The sequence below is a fragment of the Orcinus orca genome, chromosome 15 (genome assembly GCF_937001465.1).
Source record: "Orcinus orca chromosome 15, mOrcOrc1.1, whole genome shotgun sequence".
NCBI classification, from domain to species: domain Eukaryota; kingdom Metazoa; phylum Chordata; class Mammalia; order Artiodactyla; family Delphinidae; genus Orcinus; species Orcinus orca.
Genome location: NC_064573.1, coordinates 23588878 through 23610465, shown reverse-complemented (window position 1 = coordinate 23610465; position 21588 = coordinate 23588878). Strand labels below are relative to the sequence as shown.

General features: G+C 46.4%; 1 protein-coding gene and 1 long non-coding RNA gene across 5 annotated transcripts in view; both read right to left on the bottom strand.

Annotated features, from left to right (window-relative positions):
* The window catches only part of MYO5B (myosin VB), a 387779-nt gene that overhangs the window by 98036 nt on the left and 268155 nt on the right, over positions 1-21588 (bottom strand). For all 4 annotated transcript variants that reach the window (XM_033421389.2, XM_033421388.2, XM_049697846.1 and 1 more), the window contains 2 exons: positions 5585-5707; positions 4871-4954 (listed from right to left, as the gene is read on the bottom strand). In XM_033421389.2, coding sequence (XP_033277280.1) covers positions 4871-4954; positions 5585-5707 — 207 coding nt within the window. The remainder of the gene's footprint in view (positions 1-4870; positions 4955-5584; positions 5708-21588) is intronic.
* On the bottom strand, positions 15081-20042 carry LOC125961226 (uncharacterized). Its single transcript, XR_007471654.1, has 2 exons — positions 18588-20042; positions 15081-18365 (listed from the first exon to the last, which is right to left on the bottom strand). It is a non-coding gene; the product is annotated as an uncharacterized LOC125961226 (long non-coding RNA).

The window sequence follows — 21588 nt, the reverse complement described above, 5'->3', positions numbered from 1 at the left end:
TTGAGAGTCCACCTGCCGATGCAGGGGACACGGGTTCGTGCCCCGGTCCGGGAAGATCCCACATGCCGCGGAGCGGCTGCGCCCGTGAGCCATGGCCGCTGAGCCTGCGCGTCCGGAGCCTGTGCTCTGTAACGGGAGAGGCCACAACAGTGAGAGGCCCGCGTACCAAAAAAAAAAAAAAAAAAAGTTATGTTTGAATTGTAGGTCCCTGCTATTGAGACCGCATTTGGAAGTGGTAGGGTCCCTGGGACGGAGAAGAAGATGAGTTTGTTGGGACTTTAGGGAGGAGGGGTAGGCTTTACATTCCATACAGAATTTGTATGATAAACTCAGTAAACGTACAGAGACATCTAATTTGACCACAGGACTGAAAGACGGACAGGCACCATGTCCAACCTCAGGCTGCAGGCAGCAGTAAAAGACCAGGACAAGGGGGCTGGGCCAGACACGGACCTCCTTGTCCCAGGAGTGTCCCAGCTGTAAATTAACCCCAAGTCCCAATGAAAAGTAGTTACCAAGTTCCTGTTTGAAAAAGGATTCATGCAAAGGAACACATTTCTGAGTGAGAGGAAAAAAAAAATTTTTTTTAATTGACTAACTCCAGTTCTGCTATTAGAGTGACTGGAAAGTCTATTTACCAGATGACCAACCAGTAATAGAAGTACTACAATTCATCTTCGGGCAGCCCTCAGAAACACGACCCACATGGGCCTTTCTAAAAATTTACTCCCTTCAGTCTTGAAAACACTTAGATAAAACCTTCAAACAAACCAAGTACTTCCCTGATACTACTTGTCACTTATTTCAAAGTGTCCACAGGTACTGGCTTTCGTGTTCTCTGCTATTCAAGTCTATATATAGATTTTAAAAGCCTGAGGCAGATCTATTTGAAAAGGGATTAAAAGAAGTATGAAAACACTTTTTAAAGACCACTTGACAGTTTAAGAAAAATGTCAGTTACAGGTATATACATAGCTGTTACCTTGGAAATCACACCTATTCATTTCCATTTATATGAACATAAAATATCTTTTCTTTAAAACAGACATGTGAAACTAAAATAAGACACACTATAATAACCATTTGATTGGAATCTCTTGTCTAGAATCTTATCTTTAAAAGCTACGGCTGTAAACAAAATAACAAACACATTTTCTTTTCAATCAATTCTTTTACATGGTAAATGCTACCCTCTGGGGGGGAAAAATATCAAACTTTTAGGTAAGAAATATTCTGTTTAAAGGGGTTTTGAAGAGGATTTGGAGGAAAAGTCTCAGTACTTCATTTGTTTAAAGAAGGAAAGGGGGACCTTCCTGGACTGCAGAGAGAGATGTCGCCAGAGGTGTCCATCTGTCCAAATGATTTAAAGCACATTTCTGATCACTCTGATTCGTAGCTGCAGTCTGTGGAAATCCCATCTGTAGGTTTATAGTGACCTAGTGTCGATCTCTGCTTTCCCTCCTCTGGGATGTCTGAAATGGGTCCAGGGTGGAGAGTTCTCAGTGCTCCCTCCTCCTGCTGGGGTCTGGTGGGCCTAGAAGCCTCTCTCGGTTCATCTCTGAGTACTGCTGGTCACCATCACAGCACCTCTGAGAGTTTGCTGGGATGGGGGTGCAAGGGTCTGACAACAAGGTCATTGGTTCTTTAGAAATGTTAGTTGGTGAAGGGGGAGGCTAGAGTTGTGGCAGGTGGACAGGGAACAGAAAGGAGTTGGTACCATTTAAGAGTAGATCACAGACCTATTTTACACTCCAACTTAGCAATACCTCTAGACTTTTGAAGTGCATATTCTTTGAACTGTCAATTCCATTTCTAAACTTTTACAGACATAACTATACAAGTAAGCAAAGATATATGTAAAGGGCATTCCATGCAGTATTAGTTGAATTAGCAAAATACCAATAGCTGTTTAAAAAAAGAAAAGAAGTGGATATGTACTCATGTGGAAAGATGGTCAAGATACAATGGTAAGTGAAAAATTAGAGAGGACAATATATAATGCAATTCATTTCAATCTTTTTTTTTTTTTTTTTGGCTGTGTTGGGTCTTAGGTGCTGCGTGCGGGCTTTCTCTAGTTGTGGTGAGCGGGGGCTACACTTCGTTGCAGTGCGCGGGCTTCTCATTGCAGTGGCTTCTTTTTGTTGCGGAGCACGGGCTCTAGGCGCATGGGCTTCAGTAGTTGTGGCTCGCGGGCTCTAGAGCGCAGCCTCAGTAGTTGTGGCACATGGGCTTAGTTGCTCCGCGTCACGTGGGATCTTCCCGGACCAGGGATCAAACCCGTGTGCCCTGCATTGGCGGGCGGACCCTTATCCACTGCGCCACCAGGGAAGTCCCCGTTTCAATCTTAAAAAGATGTACCAGTATGTTTGTATCATCAGAATGGGAATTCATCAAAAGGGAGGTCAGGAATGGGAGAGAATACTTTCATTTTACATATTTCTATACTATGTGAATTTTTATAAGCCTACATTTCATTTCTAATAAAAACTCAATCTACAATGATACCCCTATTTAGAAAAAAGCTAACATGGCAGGCCTGAGACTGCCATCCTAGAAAGGCCTGCTTACAAGGTTGACCCTTGGCTGGTGTCTGGAAATGTGGATTTTGAGAGGGTTTTCAGCAGTCCCTGATAAGAATGGTTTACTGAGCCTAAACTGTTTATGCAAACAATATGGTTTATGCTGAATGAACTGCTTTCCTTCTGGGAGTCTGGAATTTCGGTATGTGCTAGGCAAAGGGTGCCCACGTCACTGACTCTCAGTAGGGAACACTAAATGCCCAGGCTCAGGTGAGCTGCTCTGGTAGACAGGTCACAGGCATCATCACAACTCAGTGCTGTGGGAATTAAGTATATTCAGTGCGACTCCAGCAGAAAAGGGCTCTGGAAGCTTGCACCTGGTTTCCCCTGGACTTCACCCCATGCACCTTCTCCCTTTGCTGATTCGCTTTGTATCCTTTTGCTGCAATAAATCATAGCCATGAGGACTACAATATGCTGAGTTCTGTGAGTCTTCCTAGCAAATGGTTCAATTTGGGGGTGACCTTGGGGACTCCCAGCACATTCCTATTACTCTTTTCCATAGAACCTTCTTCTTGACCTTCACAGCATTACCAAAATTTTTGATTAAACTCTATATCTTTTCACTAGACTGTAAGTTCTGTGAGGTTAACTACATACATTTGTTACTACTACATACCACACAAATATTCAATAAAGTTTGTTAAATAAAAATAAGAAAAAAAATCTCACTGACTAATAACAGATGATCTGCTGGAGAGAGAGTGTGAGAGATTCCCTTCTAGATTCTGGGATCCCTAAGAGACACTCAAATTAAGACAAAAATTAATGGCAGAACCAGACGCTGCATGCCCCTCACTTGTGCTCCCACCTGAAAGGAGAAACTTGTAACAAAAGTTTCTCAGCCCTCTAAGGCCAGTGTCACAGTAACAGGAGGTCACAGGCGTCTAACTTCTAAGACGCACACAGTGAGGACACGTGCTCCTCAGGGCTCAAACCATCCACTTCTACTCTCTCCCTGTGGCTTTTCTCCCGTTCCCCACCTCCCTTGCAAAGAATGGAAAAAGTCACGTCAACCACCATGGACTAGAGGGCTGGACACCTGGCAAGCCGAGGGGTTAATCTTGCACTGACATGCACATTTACCCAAAGCAAATTTGTCTTAGTGACGACTAATTCCCTGATGCTCCAGATATCGGGAGACGGCATGGGGCCGGGGTCTGCCCCGGGCCGCCCACGTCGCTGGTACTGACTCAAATCCTCCCTAAAACCCTGGCCTCGGGGCCACGTGATTTACTTGCCTTTAGGTGCCTGGGTCCATTTTGCGGGGTGTATTTTCTCCATTCCATCATCTCACCCTAACTGCATTCATCTAAAGCTTATCACAGAGAGAAATTAATCTGCCATTTCTAGTGTTATCAGGCCTCTGCAGTGAGTTCAGTACCATGTGGTCTGGTAGAAAGCCTCCTAAATCCTAGAGAGTCCTTTTCTGGGTTCCCTCTGAAAGGCTGAAGCCAGCAACGGCACCTGCATCGGCGGGGTGGCTTTCTGGAACAGCGGGGCTCACGCTCCCTGCACCCCCACCCCAGCCAAACCTCCTCTCTTTTCAGGTACTGTATGCTTGTTTTTCTGCCCACTCACAGCCCACCAGAATGTAAACACCTAGAGAGTAGAATCTATCTTATTCACCTTTGTGCATGGTGCATTTAGGGGCAGTGCCTCACAAGGTATGTGCTTAACAAATATTTGTTTAGGTGAATCAGTGCCTTGTTCCCTCTACCTGTAGAATGGACACAATATTGGCTATCTTTTTGTCATGCTCCTGAGAAGGAAATAACTGGAATTCTGGAGATAACAGAAAGTAACATTCCAAAATTGTAGATTTAAGTGTCCCTTGAATCCTATTATTCCATTTAAGTTTCTGGCCATAGGGAAGTTCCACAGACTGCTAAGCAGAAATTAAACGCACTGATACTAGGATTTGAAGGGGTTTCAGTACTTTTACATCTGCACGTAGGAGGCGGAGGACAAATGACCCGATGAATGCCAGCAATGTTTTCACAGTTATACCTACCATCGTCTCTCCGATTGTCACTTCTCCTGTTCCCCCCCGCTCCCCTGTCCTTCCATTAGCTGGCATCTTTCCCAGTCACCTCTGCCATCCCTTGCTTTCTTCCCTCCATCAGACTGTTCTCAAATTCTCAGACTGAAATAACCTACAGACCCCTCAGCTCCCCCTGCCCCACACCTCTGCCTCGGCCCCTCCAGAGTGGGGATGGCACCAACCACACCCTGTCTGGCTCTGGCCGTGGACACTCCGCCTCTGTTTCCCTGCTTCCGACGCTCTTTACCTTGCTGGCCTTCAGAATGTTGATCTGCTCTTCGTACACCGTGTCTCTGTTTTTCTCCAGAAAACTATCTGAAAGGTACTCCACCTGGAGCCACGGCAGGAAACAGAAACGGTAGTTAGTGCTCCAGCCTGACCCGGGACCCTCAGCAGCTTCTCCAGTAGTTTCAGTTCATCCACAGCGTTTTCTGAAAAGAGCTGTGCGTACATGGGAAACCCACAGATGTTCTCATCCAAACTGCAAACCCAAGATGTGATCAGGGTTCACATAGAGGGAGTTGAATATTCATTTTGCGGAAAACCAAACTGTTTTTAAAAAGGAGCTCCTGTAAGATGGCCTTTAATAGAAGGCTTCCTTTGGGTGCTCTAAACGCAGCTGGTCAGCCTCACCCCAGATCAACTGAATTAGAACTTGCCTTTGAGCAATACCCCAGGTGACCTGCGCACACATGAAAACTTGAGAAGCACTGGGCTAGCGCACACAGAACACAACCCACGGAGAGAAATTCTAAGTTTACGCCAGCTGCCAGGAAAGGAGCCACCTGAAGAAGAATCACTCTTTCTGCTTCTCTCTCAGGCTCCAGGAGAGTAGACAAGGCCCCACCCAAGAGACTCCAGGCCCTCCGAATTCAAAGGTCAGCTCCCTCTTAGCCCAGGAACCCCAAGTCCACCTTGGACAGGGCTCACGGAGCACCGGGCCCACCAAGAGGAGACCCACCTTATCTGCAAAGTGGACGACAATGAAGGCCGTGTTGGACATGCGGGGTTTCTGGAAGTGCTGGCTGCCGGAGTGCCGGTCGTAGAGCTTCTGAGCCCAGTTCTGGTCAGTTCCTTTGGGGACCTGTGGATCCACAAAATCAGGTGCTTTGTGAAGAGGGAAAAGGAAGCCAAGAGTCAAGGCAGAGTGATGGAGTCCGCCAGGAAGCTGACCTCATGAGGCTGGATTCAGCTCTGAGACCTGGACCCTAACTGGACGTGGAAAGCAGATTCAACCGTGAACACCTGGGACCCCACTTGGCATCCTTCAACATGCCCTGTACGCTGGCACCCTGAAGGGGTGCGCTGAGCCTCAAAGAACCTGCTGTCTGGCAGACGCTGGAAGAGTTGGGAGAGGAAGAGGGTGGAGGCCAAGGTCACAGGAGTAGAATCATAACCCACAGGATAAATGTGAAGATGCTTCTTTGCTCTGGTGGGGCCAGTGACCTCAGGGTCATGAACACACCACATCCGCCTCCAGCGCCAAGTTCCTGCTCACTCAGGTCAAGGCCTGCAGCAGGAAAGCCCACTGTCTCTCTCTAGGGCCATCTGAATACCAGCGTCCAGGCTCAGCTCAAGTCTGTCCTTTTCTCTGGAGCCTTTCCTGACCACCCTAGATCTCGCTTTGGAATTCTTCCAATTTAGCTCTTACATATGCACTGCCTAATATTGTTCATCATTTGTTTTTTGTGTATTGTCTTGTCTCTATAAACTGTAAAGTCAGTTTGTTGGGTTCAGGAAGTATGACTTACTGTTTTTTTTTCCTGTCCCTCAAAGAACTTAAAATTGGATTCCAGGGCTTCCCTGGTGGCGCAGTGGTTGAGGGTCCGCCTGCCGATGCAGGGGACACGGGTTCGTGCCCCAGTCCGGGAAGATCCCACATGCCGCCGAGTGGCTGGGCCCGTGAGCCATGGCCGCTCAGCCTGCGCGTCTGGAGCCTGTGCTCCGCAACGGGGGAGGCCACAGCAGTGAGAGGCCCGCGTACCGCAAAAAAAAAAAAAAATTGGATTCCAGCCATGCACTGGGTGCTAAGCACCTGGTGATTGAGCTACGCAGTACTAACCTCTACCTCCCCCAAATTTAAAGTTAGAGATTTACTACATTAATAATTCTGAAGGGCAGCCTCTTTTAATATCTTTAGAGATGGCTTCAGAAGTGAAAAAGCATCTTGCTTTGTTGAAAGCACAACACGAAGTCACTGTAACCACCACTCAAATTATCAAGAAAGATGGTGCCTCTGCTGATGGGTAGGTGCTCCCCACCACCTGTCATCCCTGAGCATCGCTGCACACGCACCTTCCTCAGCTATGGGCCACCAACTGCCTTTTGCCCTTTTCATTAGTTTAGATTGTATATTTGGATCAGGCAGGGTTGAAGGTGACCCTTGAACTAGCCATTTAAAAAGGGCTTCGTTTAGTAAATTAATAAAACCTGTGCCATAAGAAAAATGCTTACACACTTGAGAAGAAATTTCTCAAATACTTTGTAAGCAAACAGATTTTTCTCAATATCCAACTTGGTGTAACTAGGATTGAATATCCAGTGCTAAGTGCCACAGGATTTTTAAGGAAACTCCTTCTTGAAGGAGACTATTAATTGTGTTGGGCAGACAAAATAAAATCTATTTAATTGAGCATTTAAAAATATATTGTTTTATATTTGTCTCCAAGCATCCCGTGTTTAGAAACACCAGGTACGGGGGGAAGCAAGAGGGCAGCCTGGCGGAGCTGTCAGGAGGCGAGGCTGGAGAACAGGAACACAATGGACCCAGCACTGGCAGAACTGGGCAAGACAGAACAGAAAGGGTAGGGCTATGATGAGAAGCCCCACCTGGTCAACACTTGTATTTGCCAGTATCAAAATCGTCTTGTCTTGACAATGAAATTGGACTTCTGTTAGCAGACTCCATAATTCCACATAGTCTCTAATTCAGACTTGCATAAATCAATGAGTAAGGGAGGCCGGGAATCAAGGTCATAGGTATACATATTTCCTGACAAGGGTCAGTCTCTCTTCTCACCCCCACCTTGACTAAAAATAAGGGCCAGCAGGAATTCACAACCATTAAGAATCTCAGATAATAATCAAAGCAAATGCCCAAAGAACTTACTGCCAGGCAGTTCTCTATACATTTTCGATGTATTAACTATTCAATCCTTGCAATAATCCCATGAGCTAGGTACTATGGCTGTATACATTTTACAGATGAAGAAACTGAGACAGAGACGTTAGGTAACTTGCCCAAGGTCACACAGCTGGGAAATAGCAGAACTGGGGTTCAAACCAGGACAGGCTCTAGAGCATGTGCTCCTCACTATCATGCTTTCCTGCCTGACGAGAGAGTTTTAAAGGTAACCACAAAGGCACGGTTAGGCAGGATGTAGTTATTTCCAAAAATCCTTCCAAAAAGTAGATTTAGAACAGGCGTAAGAGACAGAAAGCAAATTTTGTATTTTGATAAAAGCTACAATAGATTGTGGTTATCAGTAGGTCTGGAATATGCAGCAAATCAAATCCTTTAAGAAAGAATCTGCCAGCAGCTTCATGCAAGCTTCCTTACTCTCCTCCCCAAAGGCACTGGACCAGGAGCCTGGACCCCAGCTCTGTCCTCATCTAGGTGGGTACTGTCCCTCAGAGGGCAAGTCCCCCTGACCTGCTCTGTTGGCCACCGGTCACAGCAAAAAGTGAAGGCCCGGGTCCCAGACAGGCAAATCTCCAGAGATAGGAAGTAGACTAGTGGCTGCCTAGGGCTGTGGGGGAATGGAGAGTGACTGCTAAGGGGTTTCTTTAGGGGACGATGAAAATGTTCTAAAATTGATTGTGGTGGTGACGGCTGCATGACTCTGAATATACTAAAAAACACTGAATTGTGTATTTTAAACAGGTGAATTGTACGGTTCACTAATTCTATCTTAATAAAGCTGTTAAAAATGCATTAAACCTGACTTTACTCTTTGTTATTGAAATAAAACAGAGAAAACATGGGGGTGGGGGAGGGGAATGAAAGTCCTCAGACTTACTAAGCCCCTCAACAGCTTGGGGTATAAACCCTGTGGCCCAGGACAACTTTTCACCAAGGTGCTCCTGGAACCTTGTCGGAAACCGTACTCTCTCTTGAAGATGTCTGGCTGCCATCACTGGCCTGGGACATCGCCAGGGGCCAAAGCCTGCCCCAGCCCAACAGTTGACAAGAGCTGACTGATAAGGACCCCCAAAGCCAGTTATTCCATCTCCGCTCCTTGTCCCGTTTTCCGGGGCCACTGCCACGACGGCCGCCTCCCTGGTCACTATCTCACTCCATCCCATACCTCCGTGGGCTCCCTGATGCCCTCTCAAATGACCCTGCCCCCAACAACCCCGAATCCTCCTGCGATAGCTGGGCCTCCAGGACTCTGCTGTCCTAACAGCTCTGGGTGGAGGTGGCTCCTTCCTCCCCACCTGGCAGCCATCTTCTCCAAGGCCAGTTCCGGGCCTTCACTTATCCACCCTCACAAAACAGCCTTTCCGCGTGCTCAGCGAGACGCTAATTCTAGAGCAACTCAACGACCCATCCTGTCCCTTCCCACACCTGGGTGGCTGGCTAAGATCACATGTCAGCTCCTCTTCCCTTAATCGACTCCTGCTGTTAAGTTAATATAATTTAGTATTGCCGCCAGAAAATAAAACCAAATTTCACTGTGAGCGTCACTGCCATGGATTAAGACACTGTGCCCAGATTGAAGGGGAGAGTTGACTCCGACGACTCCCACATCTCACTTTATGGTCTCTGACCTCAGTAAACACATCTCTGCACTCGGTATTGCTTGTCCCTGTTTGTAGGACACCTTGTCCCCTCCTCCTCTGTTCTCTTCAGCTTCTAACCCTGCTGCGTCTTAGCAGATGCCTCGTTTCCTCCCTCATAGGGAAGCCAGCTGTCAAGCAGGAAACTTCAAATTCCTGCTCTACATCCAGAAACTCAGCTGCATCCACAGCCCTTCGATCCTTTGGGCCCTTCTCACGGAAGGGAGCGCTTCTTCCCCTAGCCGGCATCCTGCACACGCACCCCTGCCTCCTGGAGACCTGGATCCACCCAGCTTCCCTCTCCCGGAAGCCTCTCCCACCTCTCCTCTCTCTCATCTCCTCCTTTTCACAGCTAAGCTTCCGGAAAGGAATTCAGACTTGCCATCTCCACGGCCTCACCTCCTATTCTCTCCTCAAGTTACTGAAATCAGGCTTCTGCCCAGACAACTTCCTTGAAACTGCTCTAAGCAACAACTCGCTGCCAGATGCAGGGCCTCCGAGGCCCTCACCACGGCTGCCCTCCCTCCTCAGCCCCTCTGCTCCTCGCCCAGAGCCCTCGGCATCTCCTCCCGGCTGGACAAGCGCAGTGCTGCCAGGGCACTGCTGACTCCAGTCTCTCTGCAGCTTACGTTTCACACAGTTGCCAGGGAGACCTGTCGAAAAGTGAGTCACATCTGATCACACCTCTCCCCCGCTTCACACCCTTCCACCCCCAGAGCCTCCAGAGTCAAGTCCAAACGCCTTCGCCGGGCAGGCAAGGCCGAGCCTCATATTCTTGGACGGTTCCTCCTCCCGCCCTCGCCTGCCACCACCATGGGCTCTCTCTGGACAGATAGGACCATTTCATGTTCTGTGAACGTGACATTCCCTTTGCTCAGAACCCCTCTCCCCTCATGTGACCCCTGCTTACACAGCTGCCCTAGGCATGCTTTCCCCCTGAAACTTTCTTCTCAGTGTTTCCATTTCCCTGTCATCCGGGGAGATGATCTCAGTGCTTGCTCGACCCCCTCTGACGTGTGTTGAAGGGAACATGGGGTTCGCAGGGTGGATGAATGCGGGAAAGGCACTTCCCCCGCCTCCACCACAGGCTACAAAGCTGCGCACAAGCCGTAGCCTCTGGGGTGACGTCCTAGGAAACCACAAGCCCTTGGTCTTGATCCACAGTAAACGCTCATGAGAGCAGCCTTGCCCAGGTCAGGAAACCGAAGGGTATTCACCTCCCCGTCTGCAGGCTGCCTTCCTTCTACTGCCTCAACAATAATACATTAATTAGGAAGGTCCATCCTCGTCAGCTCCGCAGGCTGGGTTCCATGAAACACAGAATCCTAGTCAACAGGGCAGAGCTTGCCTCCCCGACCCAGGCCTTCCTTCGTGGGTCCCTAACACAGTCTCCACAACCTGAGACGGTGTCTGTATCTTCATTCACTAGAATTGCTTCTGGGGGTCAAAGTATCATTTGCACAAAATTCCTGCTAAAATGCAAGTATGTGATTTATGAGGAAACACGCACTGACATCTCAAATCCTATCAGCCCTAAGCAGTTTGTTCCTCCAAGAGGGAGGGACTGATGACCGAGACATGGGGAGGGCCGGGAACTCGGGGTCTGAATTCGGCGTAGACACACTTATGTCCACAGCAGCCTTAGCGCTGGGGGAGGAGAGTTTTGTTACGAGCAGCCCGGAAACTATCGTTTTCCACAAGCAAACACCCTCTCCCCTGGCCGTGGTTACGGAGGAGCAGCTGTAGTTTGCGGCTCAGTCTGGGTCTGACGATAAATTCATGACTGTAGGGAAGCTTTCCCACCCGGAGGAATCCGGAGCACTTTGCTGTCCTGGTCCCCACGCCTCCTCTGCAGCTTCCGGCACCCAGCACAGGCTGAGGAGACCCACCCTGCGTGCTGCCCCTTTCAGTCCATGGCTACCCCGTCTCCATGTTTCTCATTTAAACCTCAGCCCACTGGTCCTGCCTGCCACTAGGTGTCTTCTCCAGGAGAAGTGATTTTCCCGACGGCTGCTTCTTACTTCATGTGGCTTCGTGGCCTGTCGCGTGGGGGTCGCAGAACCCACTTCTTCACAGCACGATCTCCTGATTCTTTCTCACCCTGCAGAGTGTATCTGAGGCGGCTTCACATCCAACAGGATGGCTCCCGAGAGACGCAAGCTGCCCAGGTGTGACCAATTCCATGGGGATCCCTAACCTGCTTAGGTCAGAGCCACGGGTGCTGCTAGAAGGGTGCAGCAGGCTGCCCTGTTTTCTAAAGTCAGATTTACAGTATGATTTCCAAACAGCCAAATGCACCCTCTGTAAGTGTACAGTTTCATGACTTGACAAAAGTAATAACTGTTGGTTAAAACTCCATCTGTTACTAGAAGCTGAATCAGATTATGCTGAATGACCCTGAATTCCCAGAGCGGTTAAACCTGGTGGAAGATGGCGACCACACTGTGGGGTTTTGTTTTATTCCTCAATTTGGTGTTCAGCTTGCCTCCCCTGCTATACTTGTAACTGGCGGCTAGTGAGTTTGAAAGTGTCACATTCACAGTACTACCCCCAATCCAACGGGACACTCTAGTCCCCACCAGCTTGACTAGCAAGAAACCCAGGCTTATCCTCAGACCTTCCCTTCTAAGGAGCCGCAGGGATGGGGAAGCAAGGACCTAACAGAACTGCCGGGGCTGTGTGCAGCTCAGCACTCTTTCTGACTTGGTGTGCCCTGCCCTTGAGGTCACTCGGCTGTCACTCCGCTGCCCCTGCTGGGCTCTGGTCCCTGCCCACAGCCCTCTGCGGGCCCCTCGCCCTCACTCAGGCCAAGCTCTTCCCCAGCACCATCCTGTCCCTCTTCACCCTTTGCTGGCCGGCAGGGAGATCCCTGCCTCCACTCCTGAGGGTTTGCCCCTCAAGACCAGACATACAGTAGGGGCATCATACATTCTGGGTGTCTGGCAGGAGTTTGAGTTGGATACAGTCTTCGACTTAAATCACCTAATTTTACAAATCCAAACAGAAGGCACCACAGAGCATAAGGCAGAGACCATCCCTATAAACACAGCCGGATTTTACTTCCCCTTAGCTTCTTGAAAGTAATATAGGCAGCGTGCATTCTGTAGGAAGACTGAACAGAAACGTCTGGGGACCCCTACTGCCCCGGGAATACCCAAGGCTTCAAAGTCGAGGGATTTGGGGAAGTTACTTTCAAAACTGCTGAATACTTGCACCTTGGTCCTCCCTGCAACCACTGCCTACTTTTCGGCTGCACTGCTAAGCACTCCTCCACCACTCCCGGAACCACCTGCTGCCCGTCCCAGTGCTGCACTGAGTGCCCCCCACTCCCTCACCCAGAGGCCTGGGTCCCACTCTCTGGACAGCAGTCTGAGGTCTCCCACCTTGCACTGGGACCCGTGTTCCCACCGCTGTGACCTGACATTCCTGGGACACGTTCCCTAGGGTAGTGGCACCTCTGAGAACCTCAAACTGTGAGCCAAAACAAATGCACAAGTAGTCCTGGATTGCCTGCCAAAGGCAGGAGAAATCAGGGACAACTGATTAGACAGCTGCTGAATTCACAGACTCACTCACCCTGAGGCACCGGGCTGTTCCTGTGAGAGGTGTGTGTAAGGCGAAAGGAGAGGCCAGGCCCCTGGGGCCGTGGTTTTGGTGTAGTCAGCACTTCAGCACAGAGCCAGGTAGAGCAATGCAGAACAAGCCGCCTGCCTCAGAGCCCTGTATGACCTTGGACTTCACAATGGGTAGGGGAATGAAGAGCTGGAGCCCTCCTGGAGCCCGGGCCTGGGGGGCTGCGCTGGCTCAGCGGCCAGAACGGGACCGAGGACATGGGTTGGGGGTGTGGAGCTGGGGAAGGTTATGGAGAGGATCACAGAGGGTCACAAGGGGGAGGGGAGCGTGTTCCCCGAGGGTCAGAAGGGAGCTATTGGCCAAGAATATGAGTGAGTGGTGAACACCGGGAGGGGAGACTGGAAGGCCTGGGCTGTGACTTCTGTCATTGAGCCAGTGCCACTCGAGGCAGGGACAACTTCTTATCACCTTTACCACAACCTCACAGGTGGAGCAAGACAAGGCTCACCTCTGCCACACTGAGGAATTACCTGTTCCTGAACCTGACTCCAGATGAAGTCCCCAGCTTTGAAAATGTGCTGAAAACCATCAGATAAAAATGTGGGGGGGAGGACCTTCAAGACGGCAGAGGAGTAAGACGTGAAGATGAGCTTCCTCCCCACAAATACATCAGAACTACACCTACATGTGGAACAACTCCTACAGAACACCTACTGAACGCTGGCAGGGGAACTCAGATTTCCAAAAAGGCAAGAAAATCCCCACGTAACTGGGTAGGGCAAAAGGAAAAAGGAAAAAAAAAAAAAGAGACAAAGGAAAAAAGAGACAGGACCTGCCCTTCTGGGAGGGAGCTGGGAAGGAGGAAAAGGTCCCACACACTAGGAAGCCCCCTCACTGGCAGGGCTGGGGGAAGCTTTGGAGCCACGGAGGAGAGCGCAGCAACAGGGGTGCAGAGGGCAAAGCGGAGAGATTCCCACACAGAGGATCGGTGCCGACCAGCACTCACCAGCCCGAGAGGCTTGTCTGCTCACCCGCCGGGGCGGGCGGGGCTGGGAGCTGAGGCTCGGGCTTCAGTCGGAGTGCAGGGAGAGGACTGGGGTTGGCGGCGTGAACACAGCCTGAAGGGGTCAGTGTGCCACAGCTAGCCGGGAGGGAGTCCAGGAAAAAACCTGGGCCTGCTGGACAGCAAGAATCCACTGTGGCGGGCTGCGGGAGAAGAGGGGTAGGCCCACCAGAGGAGCTTCCTGCTCTGTGCGCCCACAGACGGCAGGGCAACGCCTACACAAGTGTGAGCGTGAGCCGCAGCTCTCATCTCGGAACCCAGAGGCTGCTGCCGCTGCCACCAAGGGTCCTGTGTGCAAGGCAGGTCACTGCCCACACACTCCCGGCAGCCTGTACAGCCTGCCCTGCCGAGGGTCCCGCGATGCGGGACTAACTTCCCCGGGAGAAGGCACAGCGCACCTCAGGCTCTTGCAACTTCGTGCCAGCCTCTGCTGCTGCAGGCACACCTGCACGTTCCAATTGTGACTGCGGTATCCCTCCCTCCCCCCGGCCTGAGTGAGCAAGTGAGCATTTACAGCCGCTGCTTTCACTCCCTCTTGCCTGGGAGGGGAACAGACACCTGAGGGCAGCTCACACGCAGAGGCGGGGCCAAAGGCAAAGCTGAACCCCAGGGGCTCTGCGACCAGAGAAGAGAAAGGGAAATCTCTCTGTGCAGCTGCAGAAGCAGGGGGTTAAAATCCCTGCAATTGGCTTGGTAAACCCCGCATGTGTGGAATACGTGAATAGACAACAAGTGTTCCCACAACTGAGGCTGTGAACTTTGGGGACAAGTACACACAGGAGGAAAGCCAAATGAGAGGCTCAGCTGGCCCAAAAATGCCCACAGCAGAGACCTACCGAGAAGTATAAGAAGACTTCCTGGATGGGGAGGGACTGGCTGTGGCTCACTGGGGGGAAACGGACACTGACAGCTGAGGCCCCAGGAAAACACCACTACTTTTTTTTCTTTGTTTTGTTTTGTTCCATTGTTCTTTTTTTATGATTATTCTTTTAATTTTTATTTACTTTTTATTTTCTTTCTTATGCTTTTATTTCTAATATATTTTTAATTTTTTTCTTCTTTCTACTGTACTTTTTTGTTATATTGTGTTTTTTCTTGTGTTTGTTTCTTTCTTTGTTTTGCTTTGTTTTCATTTTATTTTAAACTATATTATCTATTTTTACTTTACTACTTTGTTTTGTATTTTTTCCTTTTGTTTTCATCTTTCGTCTTTACATTTTTTTATCGTTTTTGTGTGTTTGCTTTATGCTTTCATTGCCTTTTTTTAGTTTGCTTTCTGCATTTGATTTGTTCCTGGTTCTGTGTATTTATTAGTTTACTTTTTAGTGTTTGTTTTAGTTTTTGAGATTGTTTATTGGTTTGGTTGCTCTCCTCTTCTTCATCTCTTTTTTTCTTTTCTTTTCGTGAGTGCGTGTGTGTATGTTTCTTCATGTGATTTTGTCTGTTTAGTTTTGCTTTTACCATTTGTCTTGGGGTTTTGTCTCTTTGTTTGTTTGTTTCTTCTTCCTTTTCTTCCATGCCGTGTGGCTTGCAAGGTCTTGGTGCTCCAGCTGGGGGACAGGCCTGAGCCTCTGAGGTGGGAGAGCTGAGTCCAGGACATTGGACCACCAGAGAACTCCTGGGCCCATGTAATATGAATCGGTGAGAGCTCTCCCAGAGGTCTCCATCCCAACACTAAAACCCAGCTCCACCCAAGGGCCAGCATATTCCAGTGCTGGACCCCTCATGCAAACAACTAGCAAGACAGGAACACAACCCCACCCATTAGCAGTCAGGCTGCCTGAAGTCTTACTAAGCTCACAGACACCTGAAAACACACCACCTGACGTGGCCCTGACCATCAGAGGGACAAGATCCATCCCCACCCCCCAGAACACAGGAACCAGTCCCCTCCACCAGGAAGCCTACACAAGCCACTGGACCAACCTCACCCACCGGGTGAGAGAAGTAAGAGGAACTATGATCCTGCAGCCTGCTTTCTGACCTCAAACACAGTAAGTTAAATAAAATGAGAAGACAGAGAAATATGCAGCAGATGAAGAAGCAAGGTAAAATCCAACAAGACCAAACAAATGAAGAGCAGACAGGCAGCCTACCTGAGAAAGACTTCAGAGTAATGATAGTAAAGATGATCCACAATCTCAGAAACAGAATGGAGAAAATACAAGAAACGTTTAACAAGGACGTAAAGGAACTAAAGAGCAAACAAACAGTGATGAACAGCACAATAAATGAAATTAAAAATTCTCTAGAAGGAATCAATAGCAGAATAACTGGGGCAGAAGAATGGATAAGATCTGGAAGATAAAATATTGGAAATAAATACCACTGAGCAGAATAAAGAAAAAAGAATGAAAAGAACTGAGGACAGTCTCAGAGATCCCTGGGACAACATTAAACACACCAACATTCGAATTATAGTGGTCCCAGAAGAAGAGAAAAAAAAAGGGTTTGAGAAAATATTTGAAGAGATTATAGAGGAAAATTTCCCTAATATGGGAAAGGAAATAGTCAATCAAGTCTGGAGAATGCAGAGAGTCTCATATAGGATAAACCCAAGGAGAAACACACCGAGACACTCATTAATGGAACTATCTACAAAAAAATATGAAAATCAGCAAGGGAAAAACAATAAATAACATACAAGGGAATCCCCATAAGGTTAACAGCTGCTCTTTCAGCAGAAACTCTGCAGGCCAGAATGGAGTGGCAGGACATATTTAAAATGATGAAAGGGAAAAACCTACAACCAAGATTACTCTACCCAGCATGGATCTCATTCAGATTCAATGGAGAAATCAAAAGCTTTACAGACAAGCAAAAGCTACGTGAATTCAGCACCACCAAACCAGCTCTACAACAGATGCTAAAGGAACTTCTCTAAGTAGGAAACACAAGCGAAGGAAAGGACCTACAAAAACAAACCCAAAACAATTAAGAAAAAGGTAATAGGAACATACATATTGATAATTACCTTAAATGTGAATGGATAAAATGCTCCAACCAAAAGACACAGACTGGCTGAATGGATACACAAACAAGACCCATCTATATGCTGTCTACAAGAGACCCACTTCAGACCTAGGGACACATACAGACTGAAAGTGAGGGGATGGAAAAAGATATTCCAACCAAATGGAAATCAAAAGAAAGCTGGAGTAGCAATACTCATATCAGACAAAATACACTTTAAAATAAAGACTTACACGAGACAAGGAAGGACAGTACATAATGATCAAGGGATCAATCCAAGAAGACATAACAACTATAAATACTTATGCACCCAACATAGGAGCACCTCAATACATAAGGCAAACGCTAACAGCCATAAAAGCAGAAATCAACATTAACACAATAATAGTGGGAGACTTTAACACCCCACTTACACCAAAGGACAGATCATCCAAACAGAAAATAAATAAGGAAACACAAGCTTTAAATGACACATTAGACCAGATGGACTTAATTGATATTTACAGGACATTCCATTCAACTACAACAGAATACACTTTCTTCTCAAGTGCACATGGAACATTCTCCAGGATAGATCACATCTTGGGTCACATATCAAGCCTTGGGAAATTTAAGAAAATTGAAATCGTATAAGCAACTTTTCCGACCACAGCGTTATGAGACTAGATATCAATTACAGGAAAAAAAACTGTAAAAAATACAAACACATTGAGGCTAAACAACACACTACTAAATAACCAAGAGATCACTGAGAAATTAAAGAGGAAATCAAAAAATACTCAGAAACAAATGACAATGAAAACATGGCAACCAAAAACCTATGGGATGCAGCAAAAGCAGTCTAAGAGGGAAGTTTATAGCAACCCAATCCTACCTCAAGAAACAAGAAAAATCTCAAATACCTAACCTTACACCTAAAGCAATTAGAGAAAAAAGAACAAAAAAACCCAAAGCTAGCAAAAGGAAAGAAATCATAAAGATCAGATTGGAAATAAATGAAAAAGAAATGAAGGAAACAATAGCAAAGATCAATAAAACTAATAGCTGGTTCTTTGAGAAAATTAAAAAAATTGATAAACCATTAGCCAGACTCATCAGGAAAAAAAAGGGAGAGGACTCAAATCAACAGAATTAGAAATGAAAAAGTAGAACTAACAAGTGATACATCATAAATACAAAGAATCATGAGAGACTACTATAAGCAGCTATATGCCAGTAAAATGGACAACCTGGAAGAAACAAATTCTTAGAAATGCACAACCTTCTGAGAATGAACCAGGAAGAAACAGAAAATATGAACAGATCAATCACAAGCAGTGAAGTTGAAACTGTGATTAAAAATCTTCCAACAGGGCTTCCCTGGTGGCGTGGCGGTTGAGAGTCCGCCTGCTGATGCAGGGGACACGGGTTCGTGCCCCGGTCCGGGAGGATCCCACATGCCGTGGAGCGGCTAGGCCCGTGAGCCATGGCCGCTGAGCCTGCACGTCCGGAGCCTGTGCTCCGCAATGGGAGAGGCCACAACAGTGAGAGGCCCGCGTAATGCAAAAAAAAAAAAAAAAAAAATCTTCCAACAAACAAAAGCCCAGGGCCAGATGGCTTCACGGGAGAATTCTATCAAGCATTTATAGAAGAGCTAACAACTATCCTTCTCAAACTCTTCCAAAATACAGCAGAGGTAGGAACACTCCCAAACTCATTGCATGAGGCCACCATCACCGATACCAAAACCAGACAAAGATGTCACAAAAAAAGAAAATTACAGGCCAATATCACTGATGAACATAGATACAAAAATCCTCAACAAAATACTAGCCAGCAGAATCCAACAGCACGTTAAAAGGATCATACACCATGATCAAGTGGGGTTTATTCCAGGAATGCAAGGATTCTTCAATATACGCAAATCAATTAATGGATACACCATACTAACAAGCTGAAGGATAAAAACCATATGATAATCTCAATAGGTGCAGAAACAGCTTTTGACAAAATTCAACACCCATTTATGATAAAAACTCTCCAGAAAGTGGGCATAGAGGGAACCTACCTCAACATAATAGAGAACACATATGACAAACCCACAGCCAACATCATTCTTTTTTTAAAAATTTTTAAATTTAATTTATTTTTTTATACAGCAGGCTCTTATTAGTCATCAATTTTATACACATCAGTGTATACATGTCAATCCCAATCGCCCAATTCAGCACACCACCATCCCCACCCCCCAACGGCTTTCCCCCCTTGGTGTCCATACGTTTGTTCTCGACATTTGTGTCTCAACTTCTGCCCTGCAAACTGGTTCATCTGTACCATTTTTCTAGGTTCACATACATGCGTTAATATACGATATTTGTTTTTCTCTTTCTGACTTACTTCACTCTGTATGACAGTCTCTAGAGCCATCCACGTCTCAACAAATGACCCAATTTCGTTCCTTTTTATGGCTCAGTAATATTCCATTGTATATATGTACCACATCTTCTTTATCCATTCGTCTGTCAATGGGCATTTAGGTTGCTTTCATGACCTGGCTATTGTAAATAGTGCTGCAGTGAACACTGGGGTGCATGACTCTTTTTGAATTACGGTTTTATCTGGGTATATGCCCAGTAGTGGGATTGCTGGATCATATGGTAATTCTATTTTTAGTTTTTTAAGGAACCTACGTACTGTTCTCCATAGTGGCTGTATCCATTTACATTCCCACCAACAGTGCAAGAGGGTTCCCTTTTCTCCACAACCTCTCCAGCTCTGTTGTTTGTAGATTTTCTGAGGATGCCCATTCTAACTGGTGGATGTGATACCTCACTGTACTTTTGATTTGCATTTCTCTAATAATTAGTGATGTTGAGCAGCTTTTCATGTGCTTCTTGGCCACCTGTATGTCTTCTTTGGAGAAATGTCTATTTAGGTCTTTTACCTATTTTGGATTGGGTTGTTTGTTTTTTTTAATATTGAGTTGCATGACCTGTTTATATATTTTGGAGATTAATCCCTTGTCCATTGATTCATTTGCAAATATTTTATCCCATTCCATCCCAATGGGATATCCCATTTATCCCATCCCAACAAAAGAGTTGCCTTTTCATCTTGTTTATGGTTTCCTATGCTGTGCAAAAGCTTTTAAGTTTCATTAGGTCCCATTTGTTTATTTTTGTTTTTATTTCCATTATGCTAGGAGGTGGATCAAAAAAGATCTTGCTGTGATTTATGTCAAAGAGGGTTCTTCCTATGTTTTCCTCTAAGAGTTTTATACTGTCCGGTCTTACATTTAAGTATCGAATCCATTTTGAGTTTATTTTTGTGTATGGTGTTAGGGAGGGTTCTAATTTCATTCTTTTACATGCAGCTGTCCAGTTTTCCCAGCACCACTTATTGAAGAGACTGTCTTTTCTCCATTGTATAACCTTGCCTCCTTTTTGTCATAGATTAGTTGACCATAGGTATGTGGGTATCTCTGGGCTTTCTATCTTGTTCCATTGATCTATGTTTCTGTTTTTCTGCCAGTACCATATTGTCTTGATTACGGTAGCTTTGTAGCATAGTCTGAAGCCAGGGAGTCTGATTCCTCCAGCTCCGTTTTTTTCCCTAAAGACTGCTTTGGCTATTTGGGGTCTTTTGTGTCTCCATACAAATTTAAAGATTTTTTGTTCTAGCTCTGTAAAAAATGCCATTGGTAATTTGATAGGCATTGCATTGAATCTGCAGATTGCTTTGGGTAGTATAGTCATTTTCAAAGTATTGATTCTTCCAAACCAAGAACATGGTATATCTTTCCATCTGTTGGTATCACCTTTAATTTCTTTCAACAGAGTCTTATAGTTTTCTGCATACAGGTCTTTTGTCTCCCTAGGTAGGTTTATTCCTAGGTATTTTATTCTTTTTGTTGCAAATAGAATGGGAGCGGTAAATGGGAGTGTTTACCACAGGTAAATGGGAGTGTTTCCTTAATTTCTCTTTCAGATTTTTAATCATTAGTGTATAGGAATGCAAGAGATTTCTGTGCATTAAATTTGTACCCTGCCACTTTACCAAATTCATTGATTAGCTCTAGTAGTTTTCTAGTGGCATTTTTAGGATTCTCTATGTATAGTATCCTGTCATCTGCAAGCAGTGACAGTTTTACTTCTTCTTTTCCAATTTGTATTCCTTTTATTTCTTTTTATTCTCTGATTGCTGTGGCTAGGACTTCCAAAACTATGTTGAATAATGGTGGTGTGAGTGGACATCCTTGTCTTTTTCCTGATCTTAGAGGAAACGCTTTCAGTTTTTCACCATTGAGAATGATGTTTGCTGTGGGTTTGTCAGATATGGCCTTTATTATGTTGAGGTAGGTTCCCTCTATGCCCACTTTCTGGAGAGTTTTTAACATAAATCGGTGCTGAATTTTGTCAAAAGCTTTTTCTGCATCTATTGAGATGATCATACGGTTTTTATTCTTCAATCTGTGAATATGGTGTATCACATTGATTGATTTGCATATACTGAAGAATCCTTGCATCCCTGGGATAAATCCCACTTTATCATGGTGTATGATCCTTTTAAGGTATTGTTGGATTCTGTTTGCTAGTATT